We start from the raw sequence: 15,089 nt of genomic DNA on the forward strand, positions 1-15,089 counted from the left end.
GAAACTGAAAGTGATGGGAGTAGATGGGAGCAGACTGGATTAAACAATATGAAATATTTATGAGATGGAGTGATTTTGCACTGAAAGATCCCTCTCCTTTAAGCCACTATTTGCAATGCAGGGAGGAGAACAGCATAGGTGGATTTGGATGAAAAGTCCTAGTGGAGTCCCTCTGAAGCAAAGAACTCAGCACATGAACACAGCAGAATTCAAACAGAAGGCTGCACTACCTTGGCACACTATGCCTGCACATTCAGAAAATGGAGGATACATTCAAACCAAGCAAAAAATCTTGTTCTGCTGCTTAGTCAGTCACCTGGCTCACCCTCAATGAAACATTATGGGAATTAAAAAAACCACTTCTTCCCCCCAGTTTGCTAAATGGAATGTTTGCCACAAGTCTGTGTTCCACAACTGCATTCTGGAGTTCTAACTATGAAAGCTGCTGGCATGAAGCTGCCAAAATGTGAGAGCAGGAATCGCCTCTCATTTTGTCAGCCCCATATGGGTACATTACATGCAGCTCCACCCAGGAACATACCAAGGCAACACCAATCTTCTATCAGTGCTGGAAATGACTCTATGGGACATTGAAACATTCAGCTTGGCTGTTTTTCAGTCTGGCTGAATACTGTGTGCTGCAAAAAGAGGGAATAAAAAACCAGAGAAGGAATGCAGGAGCTCTGCTCTTTTGGGCTGCCAGCACATGCTCTTCCTCCCACTCTAACAACTCTTCTTCCCAATAGTTGAGGCCTGCAGGCACTATGTTACAGGATACCTAAGAGGTCCTACTGAGTCCTGTGTTAATCAATGTCCCAAATGGGCAAGAATGACCTCTCAAGCACTCTTTGATGCTTAATTTCCTCTCCTACAATCAGTCCTCTTGCTTTACAGAGCAGTGACTTGGACAGACTCACACCTCCTTTCCTGGTTGTTTCAGTGTATTCTCCATTGTTGGGAACAATCAGGCACACCTTCCACAGCCTGGTCTGCACCCTCCCACCTTTCCTTCCTATACGCCTGTCACAGCTTTAAATCAACCTAGTATTTCAGAACTTTAATATATTCCCCATCTCTCCTGTCATCCGGACAGCAAGCATCACCATTCCTGCATCTCATGGTCCAAAACGGGGTTGTAGATCTCCTCAACTCTTCTGCAGATGCTCAGTTGCCACAGTAAAGTCTCAGAATAGCTGTTTCCACTCCAGCTTTCCAGGAACATGCCTTAATCACAGTACGTTCTTACTCCTGCTTCCCTTGAGCTTTTTTTTTGTATAACTTAGGCTAGAGGCACAACCCAGACAGCAGAAATCTTCCTGTTTCTTTCTCAGACTTTTGGTAAGGCCTTTGGTTAATGACAGAAAAAAATCCTCTTTATATCACTTTAGCCTTGTTTCTGTTCAATAAGTTGCTGAACAGAAGTGAGGCACTGCCAGACTGGTTTCTCATTATGGTCAAACAGGAAACTTGTTACGGACCCAGGAACAGTATCCATATCTCCTGATCCCCAAGTAAATAAATAAAATCACATTCCCCCAAATAAATAAAAACCCCATATTTCCTGTCCTGAATGAGTTGATACATGTAATTTTTCACATCTCACAGCATCGCCAAAAAGAGTGCTGTAACAGCCATACATACATCTGTAATTGTTAAAATTAATAGTAATAATGCTTCCACAAGGTGATAACAGCTTTCACATCAACATGCACAGGAGAACTTCAGAACCTATCACTGTTGCTGCACAGTTAACCAGGCAGAGTTATGTTCAAGATATGAGAGCAAAGTGGCAGAGCCACCATCCCTGGAGGGATTTAAAAGACAAGTAGTTGTGGCACCCGGGGACATGGTTCAGTGGTGGACTTGACAGTGCTGGGTTAACAGTTGGACTTGAACTTAAAGGTCTTTTCCAACTGAAATGACTCTATGACTCTATGAAATACTAGACTAAGCAGGTCTTGGAGATGCAGTTGCTAACGACTCTAGCTCTGAAAGTTGCATTTAGTATTTCATAGTACTTATTTTTGTATCAAAATATTATCAAAACTTTATACAAAACAATAATTTTCAAATGCAGAAGTGACTACCAAGAATCTCAGAAAGCCACCAGACTTTAATGCCAATGTGATCTGATGAACTATCCCTTTAAGGCAGACATGAAGAGACATGTACTACACCATTTTTGTGAGAATTTCTTAACTACTCGTCCAGAAAACAGCTTCCCTCAAACTCTCCCCAAATTCCAAATCCACACAACTATTTTTTTTGATATTAACAAGCAACTTCCTAAACTGAAATCATTAGCTCTGCTTCATATACCAAATAGTGTTTCCTAGCATAACCTGATCTGACAGAAACAGAACCTGACAGCTGGAAATGCAAATGTGAATGTCAGGTACCATAACCATATTACAGCTCAGTGTCATTTAAGTTTGCAGAGTTATGCTAGTTGAGAAATGTACTCATTTTATCAATGACAAGATGTTTGAGGCATTCTTGCCTAGTGCTCTTCATTAATAAAGAGCTGATCCAGTATCTACTGTAATGCAGTGTTCCCTCCCAGTTGCTCCCTAGAAGCTCTGACATGGGATCTATCTAATTTTATGAAAGTGAAATACCAAATTGCTTAAAACAAACCACTCATATCTCGTGTTAGTAAGGACAATCTTGTGAGTGCCGCCTCCATTAACATCAGTTAGCTGTTTTCATTACCCAAAAGATTTGTTTCCTAGAGATGCACCATTTGTAGAGCGTGTAATTCTGTATATGGCATTCTTATAGATGAATAATGCTCTTTAACCAAGAACACACCTTAAATCAGTCTTGTTTTAGACATTTATTTCTGTTCACAATTTCTAGTGCAACAATTTCTAGTGCAAAGCAGAATTTATTGAAATTGGTCCAAGTTTCTCAGCAGTGCTTCACAACCTCCACTTTATTCCTAAATCAATGTTAGCAATATGCCATTTTTGCTTCTAAACCAGAAAGCATTAAAACTATCAGGAGGGTTTTCTATAACACCTGTCCCTATAATGGCCAACTAATGAACAGATGAAATAAGACAGACAGATGTCAGCTGGCACATCCACAGGCAGATCTAGCTATGTTTCAATTTTAAAATAAGATAGAAATTAACTACTGACTTTTTGGGGTCACGCTGGGGGTGGAGTGGGAGGGTGTGGAAAGTTAACAGTTATCACAGTTCCTTCTGTGCAGATTTCTTCTGGATATTTTTGTTCTGTTGGACACACATGGACACCAGTCTGCAGTGCACCAAGGGGTTTGATGGGGTTTTGTAGTTGTTTTTTTCTAATGGCGGTGGTTTTGGTTTGGTTTTGTTGTTTTTTTTTCAGTTTTTCAATTTTTTAAACAAATACATTCACTTAGGATGAAAGATCATTCCAAGTCTTGCAGTAAGCAAAGGATTAAGAAGGATTTGCAACATTTCATTATGAAAACAACAGGTCACAGAAAGCCATGTGAAACCATACTGCAAAGCCAAACATTAGGAAATGCAAATCAACTTACTTGGAAACAAGAGAGAAAGCTGCTGAACAGATTCCTGGGCAGGGAACAAGCCTGATTAAAATGTGACCCAAAGCAGCAGGGAAATGGGCTCGGGTCACTTTCTCAAACACAGAACTGAAGGTGTTAACGTCTGCCAGCTTGCTGCTGTGGTCTCCACCTCCAGTGTCTAAGATGTTACCCCCATGTAGGATTAAAATTAGCACATGGGTTTTGCAGTTCTGGTGCTGGACTCCTTCCTGTGGAAAAAAAACGGGAATAAGAGGGGAGGAAGCATTTTTATGGATAGTGTTGGTATAGTTGGTGTCAACATTAGCAGTGATTTTTTTCCCCCACTGTGATCTTTGCCATCACTGGGGGGGTGGGGTCTGTGCCCTGTGCTCCATTTAATTCAAGCATGTCTTAACCAGGTAGAGCATACTGTGCTTTTCCAGAAAAACCTTGCAGCACAGACACAGGTTTCAACAAAGATTATAGGTCAGCTCTGTGTACATCAAAAGCTATTTTAAATACATTGAGACTGGAGAAGAATTCCAACATCCACAGACAAAGCAAACATCTGTCTAGGTATATCCTGAATGAGGCTGCTGCATTTACTGGAAAGCTTCTAACTCAAATCATCACAGATTCTAAAAAGACAAATTTTTTTGGCACTGAAAACATCCAGCTAAGGCAGAAAATATAGTTATCTCAGCCTTTTGAGATTAGCAACTTTCGATTAAAAGGAAAAATGGGGCTAATTTACCCACACATTTACTGAAAGAGTAAAAGATGTCTAATTGCTGACATCCATAAACCTCACAAATACATTTATGAATATGAGAATATACGCATAACACAGAAAATAATCAGTGTGCTCCATAGAATAAACAAGATGTTACCTACTTGAGACTGGGAAAACATTTTGAATGTCTCACAACTCCCCCTTTTTTTTTGCTTGTTTATCCCTTGAAATTTATGTGCACTCAAAGACGAACTCAGTAACACATTAAAAGATCAGGAGATTCTTTTGGTTTTAAATCTTGACTGTCATTTTCTTCTTTGCGTTGGATCATTTTATTTCCTCACCAAATGTGAATACAGACGTAAAAATAACAGTAACATTTCTTGTAATTGTCTGAGGATTGTGAATTGCTGGACTGTAAGAGCAGGAATTCTGTTACTATCAATTCGTGACTGCTGCTGAATCTGCTCCACAAAACCTTCAGAGAACTGGGTTGTATTTCCACCTAAATTAATTATGCAATGTCTAAAAAGCTTGGGATGATTTTTAGTGATTGCATGTGCACCTACAGAAAAAGGGACAGACACACTAAGCCACCAAACAGGCTGGTAATTCTGTAATACAATATGAGAATATTTCTGCATATCTACTTCTTGGAAATCAGCACAGCTTGTTTTGGGGAAACAACCTCACCTCATTGTCCTCGTGTATTTCAATACTGCCTTGTGCTGGGAACCTTTTTTTTCTTGAAGAGGCTCTATATAAATCACCTGAAAGGAAAAGAAACATGATTGATCACATAAATATTTGGCTGCCTCACTTTTTGCAGACATCATAGAGGGAAGGCACATTTCTAGTTTCAAGACAGAAAGATCCGTTTTCACAGGAAATCCTGAGGACAAACAGGACAATACACAAAGTTTCTTGCAGCCCTGCACACTACAGACTCTTCTATTCTTAACAGCAACATTCAGAACAAGATTCAGGTCCCTATACAGAGGTGTGCAGTAGCAGTAGTTGCCATTGGTCACCTGTACCTTTCTGGAGAGCAGCAGAAGGGATCACCTCAGTTTCTGCATCACCTCTGTTCATCCCACTCAGATATCTTAAATAGTCTGGTATGTCTTAAATGGCACTAAGCACCTATACATAGGCAAGTGAATTAAGCCTTTAAAGTTTTCCAAAGTCCTTCATGATCCAAGTCTTCCACAACCTCTGTGACTACCTGAAAAACTCCCAGAAGTAACTGCAGTGCTCCACTATCAGGATCCTAAATAGGAGTAACAGAGCACAGAGCAAAAGACAGTTTCTCCTCAGAAAACCTTGTGACCTGAAAAAAAAGAACTGACGTTGCTGAGAAACACAGTGCTTTGCTAATACAACATACTGCAACATCCCACTGAAGGGGAGTTACTCCATCTGAAGTCATGGGGAGCAGTTCTTTGGAGAGGGCAAAAGTGCTTTTCCCTGGTACAAACAGTGATGAAATTCCAGATAAGATGAAAATCTTTCTATCTCTGTAACACCTCCTCCTCCTCCCTCTCAAGGCTTTGAAACCCTTCTGAATCCCAGCACCAGAAATTTGTAATTTAAAACTTCAGCTGACTACAGTGTCAGTCTTAAAATTCTACTCATCTCACAGGGGTTAGCTGTTTGGGAGCCCTTCCACCCTCCATCACAGATGCAGGTTTTAGGAGTTAATGAGAGAAGACTGTACTAAACGGTAATACCAAAGTAGTTCACTGACAGCTTTCTGGATTTAAACACATTTTCCTCTGTTTCTTCCAGCATGTCAGAAGAATATAAATGCACCACATAATGATATAGATGAGTCAGTTTACTTTGAGGAAGGAGAGAGGGGGGCATTCTGAGTTCACACTGTGCTTGTGGTTCCACTGCATTTGACGTATGTTCATAGGCAGCTTGCCAGGCCCTAACAGCAGACTGTGATTTTCATCTCACCAAGAACTCTGATTAAGCAGGGTCTGGCCAAGTTATTCTAAAAGCACTGAATTTAGTCCAAAACACATTTCAGACACTCTCTACTCTTCTGCATAAGGACTGAAAGCTAATTCTAGCACAGATTCTACCACTATAATTTCTTGTAGCCACTAGAAATTTATTTACCTTCTGTGGCTACATTTCTCTGTATTTAAAAGAAAGGTAATTATTCTTGCCTTTCTGGCAGGTATGGATTTAAAGGATTAGTCACACAATACTTGTATAAAACAAAGCAACACAACAAAACCCAAAACACTAGAAAACAAACCCAACATCAATAACAGACACCCATAGACCGTGAACTTCCACCAAATGCAATTGTTTTCTGGAAATCTCTGCAATTTAAAACTGCTTCTGATTAACACACTTCTAGTGTGGTTTGCAAAGGTCTGCTTGAAAGACTCACTTTATTTGAAAGTCATCATGTGAAAGCTCACAAGAGAACCAGCACCGCAGAAACAATAGTTTTGTGCCACGAAAAAGTATTATTCAGGGCCACAAGACCCCACCTGATAGTGAAGCACAATACTTATCTGCAAGAGAATACTGAAACAAGAAACCCAGGACTCCTCACCAATGTTCCCAAACCTCTGGTTATAGTCAGATTACTTGTGTACTGTTCCCTTGAAAATCTTGTCCTAAAGATACACTTTTAGAAAGTGGAGAGGGTGGTTTGCTTTTCCCCATATGCATCAACTGCCAGGCTGCAGGATAGTTCCTTGCTTCACACACACAGAAATGCCATAGATAACTGGACATTAGGATTCCGGGCATTGTTTTAATCACAATCTCTATTATTAAGGTAGCTCTCTACCATAAAACTGGGCTGCTTTCAAAACTGCTTTTCACTTTGTCTGAGAAAAAGAAAGAAAAACACGACTCAAGTTGCAGTATTAGAGATGAGAGAAACGCAGCTGGGCAGCTCAGGCGCCGGCAGCACACAAGGTCTGCTTTTCTTTCAGCCATAAAAACGTGCACAGCTCATCTTTCTTCAGAGCCCTGCTATGCTGCCAGAAGTCCAGGCTGCACTAATGGCAGAGTATACACCACTCTGCTTTGAAAGTGTGCACCCAGAAGCACGGAGGTACCAGAAAGACAGTGAGGCAAACGAGAGCCAGAGCCAGATGGCTCTGTGCTGATGTGCAGAGATCTTCAGCACTGTGCTACCCAAAGAACAAACCTGCCTGAAGTCAAAGTAGTCCCGCACTGGGGATGCAGGGGGCTGTCTGGCATGTGCAGCATTTCAAGAGATTTGCTGACTGTATACTGTGGAAGATAATTGGATTTTGGGTCTGCATAGATTCAGCTTTATTGTTTAAGTTAATACCAGAGAGTTAAATAAGTGGGGGTCTTCTCTGTCTTGATAAGCTAAAGCTCTATAGGAGACAGAAATGGACAGCATGACCTTCTCGAAAAAATCACAGAAATTCAATTAGGCACTGAAAGGAAACTGATTACAGAGAAATTACGTGGTTTCCTATTTACTGGAAAGGTTTTAATGAGGTAAATAATAGCATGGTTTTGCTGGACCCAGCCTCTCCTTGAGGACATTATCAACATTTTACAGATTTTTCCTGCTGTCCTGATGCATACCATCGTTATACCAAGTTTTGCTAATTGTATCATTATGTAAATTACAGTAACAAAAAAGGTACTCAAATCCCATCCAGTCAGAAAACAGCGCCTTGTAGTAATTTACATGCAACAGCTAGTGATGCGGTCAGGGAAGGTCAGGGTGGGACAAGATGAAAAACTTCCTGTTTATTTGTTTTATCTTGGGTTTTAGTTACCCTGCAGATGCACCAGCCACAGAGGCCACAAGGCTTCTCTAATCTGGCAGAAGGAGAGGAGGTGTAGGAATAGGAGAACATGCTGAAATCTCAGTCCTCGAGGTCAGCTCCTCTGCAGGCACCCCAACCAACTGATCAGTAATGGGGAGGTGGTGGTAGTGGGCAGTTCCACCTGGGATCCTCATGTCCAAGTTCACGAAAGCAACCAGGTTTCCAAACACACTGAGAGCTTTCACAAACCCAGCTTTTGTTTTAATGCAAACCACTGAAAATCTCAATCTAGACACAGCTGCTGAGACAGCTCTGGCTTGTATTACTGAGCTGAGCAAATTCTTCATGCTATTTAGTGAACTTGGCCTAGTGGCATTGCATTGGTTTCCTTCGGGTTACAAGTCGGAAAGCAAATTCCTAGTATTTTTTTTCCCCAGGTGCTTTCTCAGCCCAGCAGCATGGGAGAATGCAACAGTCACAACTAATTGTTCTGCTTCTAAGGCGCAATGACCTCCCACTAAAAGGGTAAATAACTCACCTCTGCAAATGGGAACATCTTTTCCAGAGCTACCATGAGACATGAGGAACTAACTCACCTATCACAAAATGCTACACCTCCCACTCCCCCTGCTCTGCCTGCCAGAGAAGTGTTGAACATACAATAGCATGGCAATAGAAAAAATAGAAGTAAAAAAACCCCAAAACCCAAAAAGAACGATAAAAAAAAAAAAAAATTGCTAAATTACAAAACAATCCGGCAACAAAATCCCACTGAGGACAGAGAGAAAATAAATGTTTGGCATATGATGGATTTAAGTCACAGCACTTTACCAAGCTTGTAAAGGCAGTCTGATACAAAGAAAGAAAATGGTCTAACCTACCATGGGGGAGACTAGTGGAAAAGAACAAACTGCTGACTAGGATGTAAGGTTTGGATCAGATTTTTGCTTCAGTGTATGCTTCTTCATGGTACCTAACTGGGGTGGGTTGACCCACCTGGATGCCTGGCACCCAGAAAAGTTGCTCTATCACTCCTCTCCTCAGCTGGATGGGGGAGAGAAAATATAACAAAAGGCTCATGGGTCAAGATAAGGAAAAGGAGATCACTCACCAATGACCACCATGGGCAAATCAGACTTGACTTAGGGAAATTAGTTTAATTTATTACCAATCAAATCAGAATAGGGTAGTGAGAAATAAAACCAAATCTTAAAACAAGATTTCTGAGAACATGAGGTACAGTTCAAACCTGTACTAAGAATCAAGCCAGGTCCTCTTCTTTTTAATTTTTTTTTCCAGACCATTTCCAACATCCCTAATATTTTGCCATGTTAATTAGGGAGGAATTTAGAGTAAAAAACCAAGAGAACTTGCTTTAGGTACAAAGCATAAGGTGGTGACAGTCCCCAAAGAAAATTGTTATTTCCATTATCACACTCCCATGAGAAATGATGCCGGGTTTTGCCATCTGCTGTGCTATTACTAGCCGTTTATAATGACAAATCCATCATGAGAAATATGTTCACATGCAGGCTGTAACATATGGTTTCTATTAACAAATGATAAAGAATATTGTAATACACTGCTGATGCAGTTTCACAAACTTTGTGGCTGAACAGAACAAAATTTGGAGAAAACAAACAGTAAATAGGAAATGCTGAACAGAGCACTCCATTTCAGCCCAGCTGCCTTTTCCATCCTGCCACAAGCAGTCAGTCCTGGCTGGAGTATTCCACTGTACCAAGAAAGAGCAGCAATAGTACAGCCTGCAGTGAAAGGAACGTTACTGCGGTCATGAAAAGGATGCATACCCTTGTTGATCAGCTCAACTACTTGTGCTATCTATCACATGCAAACACCTTAGCCATTGTGAAATTTTTCTGCACTGGTACTGAGGTCAACTAAAGATGGAATTCTGTTCAATGTAACTAAAGGTGGTTCATGTTCATGGATGTGTGATGCTGGCCAGCTAGCAAAGCCAAGATATATTGGCACTGAACTGCCATGCCCACTCCTTGACAGCTGCATTTTTCTTTCAGTCTTCAGAAAAATAAGGGGGGGGGGGGGGGTGAGAAAATGAGGGGTGAAGAGCAATAAAGCCTGCTGTGTGTATATGGAGACTGAATCACAGCTAATCTCCAACTGCAATGACAAGCATTTATTTCCCTGTGGTTGCTCACCCATTTCAGATGTTTCTGGATTCCCTCATACTTAATTTGCACGTGTGAGAGAAAAGTAATTGCTTTGGTAGTCACATTTTCTTGTTAACTTTAAATTAATATGTAAGGTAAGGTAAACATTACCTTGATTTTCTTCCAGCTTCCCAATTGTTTCTATCTGCTCAACAAGGTCATTTGAGTTCCACTGGCTCATGCCTATAAGAATGGCACTTTTTCCTTCCACCATCTCTTCTGTAGGAAGAAAAGGAGCAGATTAAATTGCAGTAATGAACAAGACAAAAAAGACAGTGTGAGACGTAGTAACTGAGAGAGAAATAAACACTCATCACGCCTGCTAAAGGGAACACATAACAGGTTAACATATGCAGGACTCTCCAGGAAAGTTTCCTGCTTACTGGTATGCCCTAGAGCATACCTACATGATTCATATACTGTGTATAGAAAAATCATGCAAAAGAGAAGACTATCTGAATTCTTGCTCTTACCTTGAGCAGTCACTTAAAAATAAAGTTGATAATAAATCTCTTGGATTGTTGAATATCAAGTAACAGAATCAGTCGGAATTCTCCCCCCTCCCCTCCAGAAATTTTTTTTTACTTTCTTTTTTTTACTTTTACTTCAGAACATTCAAAAGCAGAGGAGAGGCATGAATGGACACATAGACCAGTTTAAGGCTTCTTCCCCTTTTGTCAAAGCCACCCATGCTACACAAAGCGTTCAGTTTTCATCCAGGGACACAGAGACATAATGGAATAGCACCAAGTGCACAGCACAGAGAATGGATCCCATCCAGGGAGGGTGCTAGCACATCTAAAGGCAGCTGACTCCTACTCAAAGACCTGGACTCTCCCTGTGGCTGTCATGGAACCTGGGGTCCTGCCTGAACCTGGAAAACCCATTCAGTTTCTCCTTGCCTCCAGTGCCTTGCCAGCAAAAAAGGGATTGCTCCACATCTTTCCTTCCATCCCTTGCCTGATCAAACGCAGAAAAGCTTTTTACCTTGTTCGCACACACATAGGGAAGCTTACATCGGCAGAACATTTGATACAGTATTTTCAGTGATCCACCATTTACGTGAGGAAAATCTGCTAGCACCAAGGCAAAAAAAAATCCGGTCTGTCTGAAGTTTCCACCATGGAAGCATAACTCAGCCCTGCTATGAACTGAGCATTTTCTGCCTAACTTACTGCATGCCCCATGGAAAGCAAGAGACAAAGGTAAGTTGGGCAAAAGGTAACAGTAAAACATTACTTCTCCCTTTCTCTATGGATTTCACTAAATCAAGTAGCTAGCCTGGGCAGATGAATCAACAGTCAGAACATGTACAGCTGCTCCATCTCAAACACAGGTGCTTGATTCTCTGTTTACAAGGCTGTCAGCCAGAAATGTCTTTGTCTGAGGAACTGGGGTTTGATCCCAGCTGTTTTTCAGAATGCAAAAGCAGCTCATTAATGTTACGTTTTAGTTGTGCCCATTGCTGTGCCCTCTGCCTCCCACTTCAGGCTGTCTCTGAAGTGCAAACTACACATGTATAGATGTAGAGTTTGGGATAGCTTCCAAATTCTCCAATAAGGAAATACACTGCTCAACTCCAGCTGCACTGTGTAGAAAGTCCTTTCAGCTGCAAGAATAGCAAGCAACAATGAAGATGAGAAGGTCAGAAATACAGGTAAGAAACACTACAGGAAATGTAATACTGGTTACAGAATAAGGATATCAAGCTACTTCATTTCTAGGAGGTGAAAACTACAGTCTCTCTCCTGGACAGGTTATCCTCACTCCAGCACAAACTCCTGCAGTTTCTCTGGTGCTGTTTAATCCAGCGATCACACCAATTACTTTAGTCCACACATATGCTTTCCTCTACCAAAGCAGACACTCCCTCATCACTCAGTGAGCTTCTGTTAGTTTCTTTTTTAATTCATTATGTATCTAAACTTCAGAGCAACGCCACTGACAATGCCTTCTCCCAGCATAATGAACAGAAAAACTGAAATCTCAACAGTCTCAAACAGGAAAGAGGCTATTTTTCTATTTCCAACTTTTCCACTCAATAAAGCTTAAAATTTCAACACATCTTAAACAACTTAGGCATCCTGTTCTAACTGAACACCCAATGGGAACAGAGCTCCATCTCTCATTCTCTTCATGCCTAGATGTCTCAAATACACATTTAATTGTGATCCACATAAGCAGTTTGTCACATTTATCTCATTTATCAGTTTATCACATTTATCAGCAGTTTATCTCTCACTAAAAGTCTGTTATTAGAGGACTAACAACTCAGTAACAGATGCCATTCATAATCTATACACAGCAGCCACTTTTTATGTCAACGAACACTTATAGAAAGGATAACTACTGTCATCATAAGCATTTCAGACCACACAGACTGCTCCTGACATTGAGAAATCAAGATTAATTAACAGAGAGCTACCATAGCCTCTTTCACGAGTAAGAATCTTGAGCACACACAGAGCCTGGCTTGAAATACATACCACATATCTATTGGCTTCAGCTTCGTAGGAACATAGCACTACTGAAGATGGTGCCATACGGCTCGTTTAAAGAAGGAAAAACCAACAACAAAAGTTTTTATGCAGATAAATAAAATTAGCTGGAGAAAAAGGGGGCAGCTGTATTTCACATCACCTCATTTTTAGCAAAGCTGTCAGCAGGCTTTTGAGCATATGTCCTGGGTTCAGCAGTAGCAGTCATTTTTCTCCTTCTTAGTAGCTGGTGTAGTGCTTAATGGGCTTAATGGGCTTAAACCATGACAGTATAACATTTGCTACAGTTACACACATAGGAAGCAAGGGAAAAAAGCACCCTCACATTCTAAATCAGAAGACTAATGCACAGATAAAAATGGGATGTTTCTGATAGATCAGACTCTCATCTGCTAGACTAGTTTAAATCCAGAATAACTGTTGAAGTCAGAGTTAATTTGAACTTAAAGTAGGTCAGAAAGTGCCTACAGGATCTCCTGAGAACAGCAATGCTACCAGTTCTTGTTAACTTTGCTTCTGAGGGAGTCCACAAAAAGCCTGAAGGTACTTTAATAATCACTGTCATCAACAGCTTCCTCCTAAACACCCCTCTGACTTCCAGCCACCTGTCAGACAAGATTTCTCGTAGTTTACAACTGGAAAAGTGAAACCCTAGAAATTAATAGTTTTCTATGACTGAGAAAATCAGTGCCATGCAACAGACTGCGTGTACCCACGGTCCATCTATTTGCAGGCATCTGGGACCAAAACAAGTACTTCGAGTAACACATTAATTAATCTGATTAATATGAATTGTGCCTCTGCAAAACCAGCTTGTTTAGGAAAATAAAATTGCAAATTCAGCCTCACAGAAATAAATCAGCAAAGTTATCAGGAAAGTTGCTTCAGAGCTCCCAAACCACTCAGAGCGCAGAGCTGATCCCCCTACAAAAGCTGTTTCATTTTCACTGTCGGCCTCCTACCCTCTTCGTTTTAAGGCAGCTAAAAAGCTCCTGACATAACTCCTTGATGCTGAATTTTATCTCAAGCTCATGCTAGCACAAAACCACAAGTCAGTTGAAAACCATTCCTGCAATAATTCCACCCCCAAAGAACATTAAAACATGCTGAAATATGAAGTTCAGTGCAAGACAGCAAACAGTTAATGCCAAATACTGCCTTAAAAACACCAGCTGCCACCCACAATACCACCATGCATCTCCAGACATCAAATCAGCACACAGCAATGAGACTGAAGCCAATCCTGTAAAAGAAAATTAATTTGCTTAGAAACAGGCCTCATTCAAGAAGAAAAGAATGGTGGGAAGGGAGGGAATTTTCTTTCTGCACCATAAATATCTGCAGAGGGAGAAACTGAGTGACAATCTTAGCCATGAAAATGGTTTTGCATTCAGGTGTCAGCAGAATATCTGCTGAGTGTGCTTGTTAATGAAGTAACGAAACTAAAATAAAAAGCACATAGAAACCCAAGCCAAGTTTCCCATGGACAGTTGAGTTCTCCACTTTGGATTAGGTTTTCTTTAAACTAGGAAAGAAGTCTCAACAAATATTTGGGGAAGGGGAATCCCTCTCCTTTTGATAGAATCACAGGATTGTTTGGATTGTAAGAGACCTTTAAAGATAATTCAGTTCAACCCCTCTTGCCATGAACAGGGACATCTTTCAATAGATCAGATTGCTCTGAAATTAATCCATTTTACTACAAAAGCCAAAGGACATTCAACAAGTTCATTCCATCACCCTTCACTGCTTACTTCCAGGTAACACAAGGACAAAGGGACAGCTCAGTCTGACCTCAATAGCCTATACTATGAAAAATCCTACAGTTGCATTTCAGTGGCAGAATTAATCCTCCCTTGCTGGTTATTCTCTGCAGAAAAGCACTAGGTTTGGCTCCTGCAACCAAAATTGAACAGAGCCCCTACTTCCCACTGTAGGGAGAGGTTGTGTATGCACACAACCTACACAAACTTTACTCCAGCTTCAGAACAAAACCTGGCATGTTAAAGAGCATCCCAAGATTCAGGGTCTCATCAGGTGTTGTAGGGAGCATTGCATCCTGGATTCACCTAATTAAATTCACAAATATATGGATATTGCTGCTTCTTGAACAAGCTAAGGTCCAAGTCACTTCAGTGAAAGTTTTGCCAGAGTAGAAAACCTGGCCATTGCTTTTGAAAGTTGGCCATCAGCAACACAGACGCTGATGGCCTTCATCAGTAAACAAGTGCACTCCAACTGTAACATTATGCACTAGCTGACCTGCAAACAAACTGAGCCCAAGAGACCCCTTGAGGCTGGTTCTGATGCCAGACCCAACTTATGGCAGCTTACTCATTCACCTCAGTACTTCATCCATCTCCTGTAA

The 15,089-nt window shown here is 40.9% G+C and overlaps 1 protein-coding gene across 6 annotated transcripts in view; it reads right to left on the minus strand.

Annotated features, from left to right (window-relative positions):
• Positions 1-15,089, minus strand: part of PITPNM3 (PITPNM family member 3) — a 61,011-nt gene that overhangs the window by 31,455 nt on the left and 14,467 nt on the right. For 3 of the 6 annotated variants that reach the window (XM_061469870.1, XM_061469871.1, XM_061469872.1), the window contains exons 3-5: positions 10,335-10,442; positions 4,943-5,019; positions 3,529-3,764 (exon numbers count right to left, since the gene is read on the minus strand). In XM_061469870.1, the coding sequence (XP_061325854.1) occupies positions 3,529-3,764; positions 4,943-5,019; positions 10,335-10,442 (421 nt within the window). Of the gene's footprint in view, positions 1-3,528; positions 3,765-4,942; positions 5,020-10,334; positions 10,443-11,210; positions 11,452-15,089 lie in introns of those variants that run through there. The other 3 variants (XM_061469873.1, XM_061469875.1, XM_061469874.1) reach the window with 3 other exon arrangements.

This window comes from Pezoporus flaviventris, unplaced genomic scaffold (assembly GCF_033815535.1).
Source record: "Pezoporus flaviventris isolate CSIRO_AGI_PZ_B2104156 unplaced genomic scaffold, CSIRO_AGI_Pfla_v1 ptg000063l, whole genome shotgun sequence".
Lineage (NCBI taxonomy): Eukaryota > Metazoa > Chordata > Aves > Psittaciformes > Psittacidae > Pezoporus > Pezoporus flaviventris.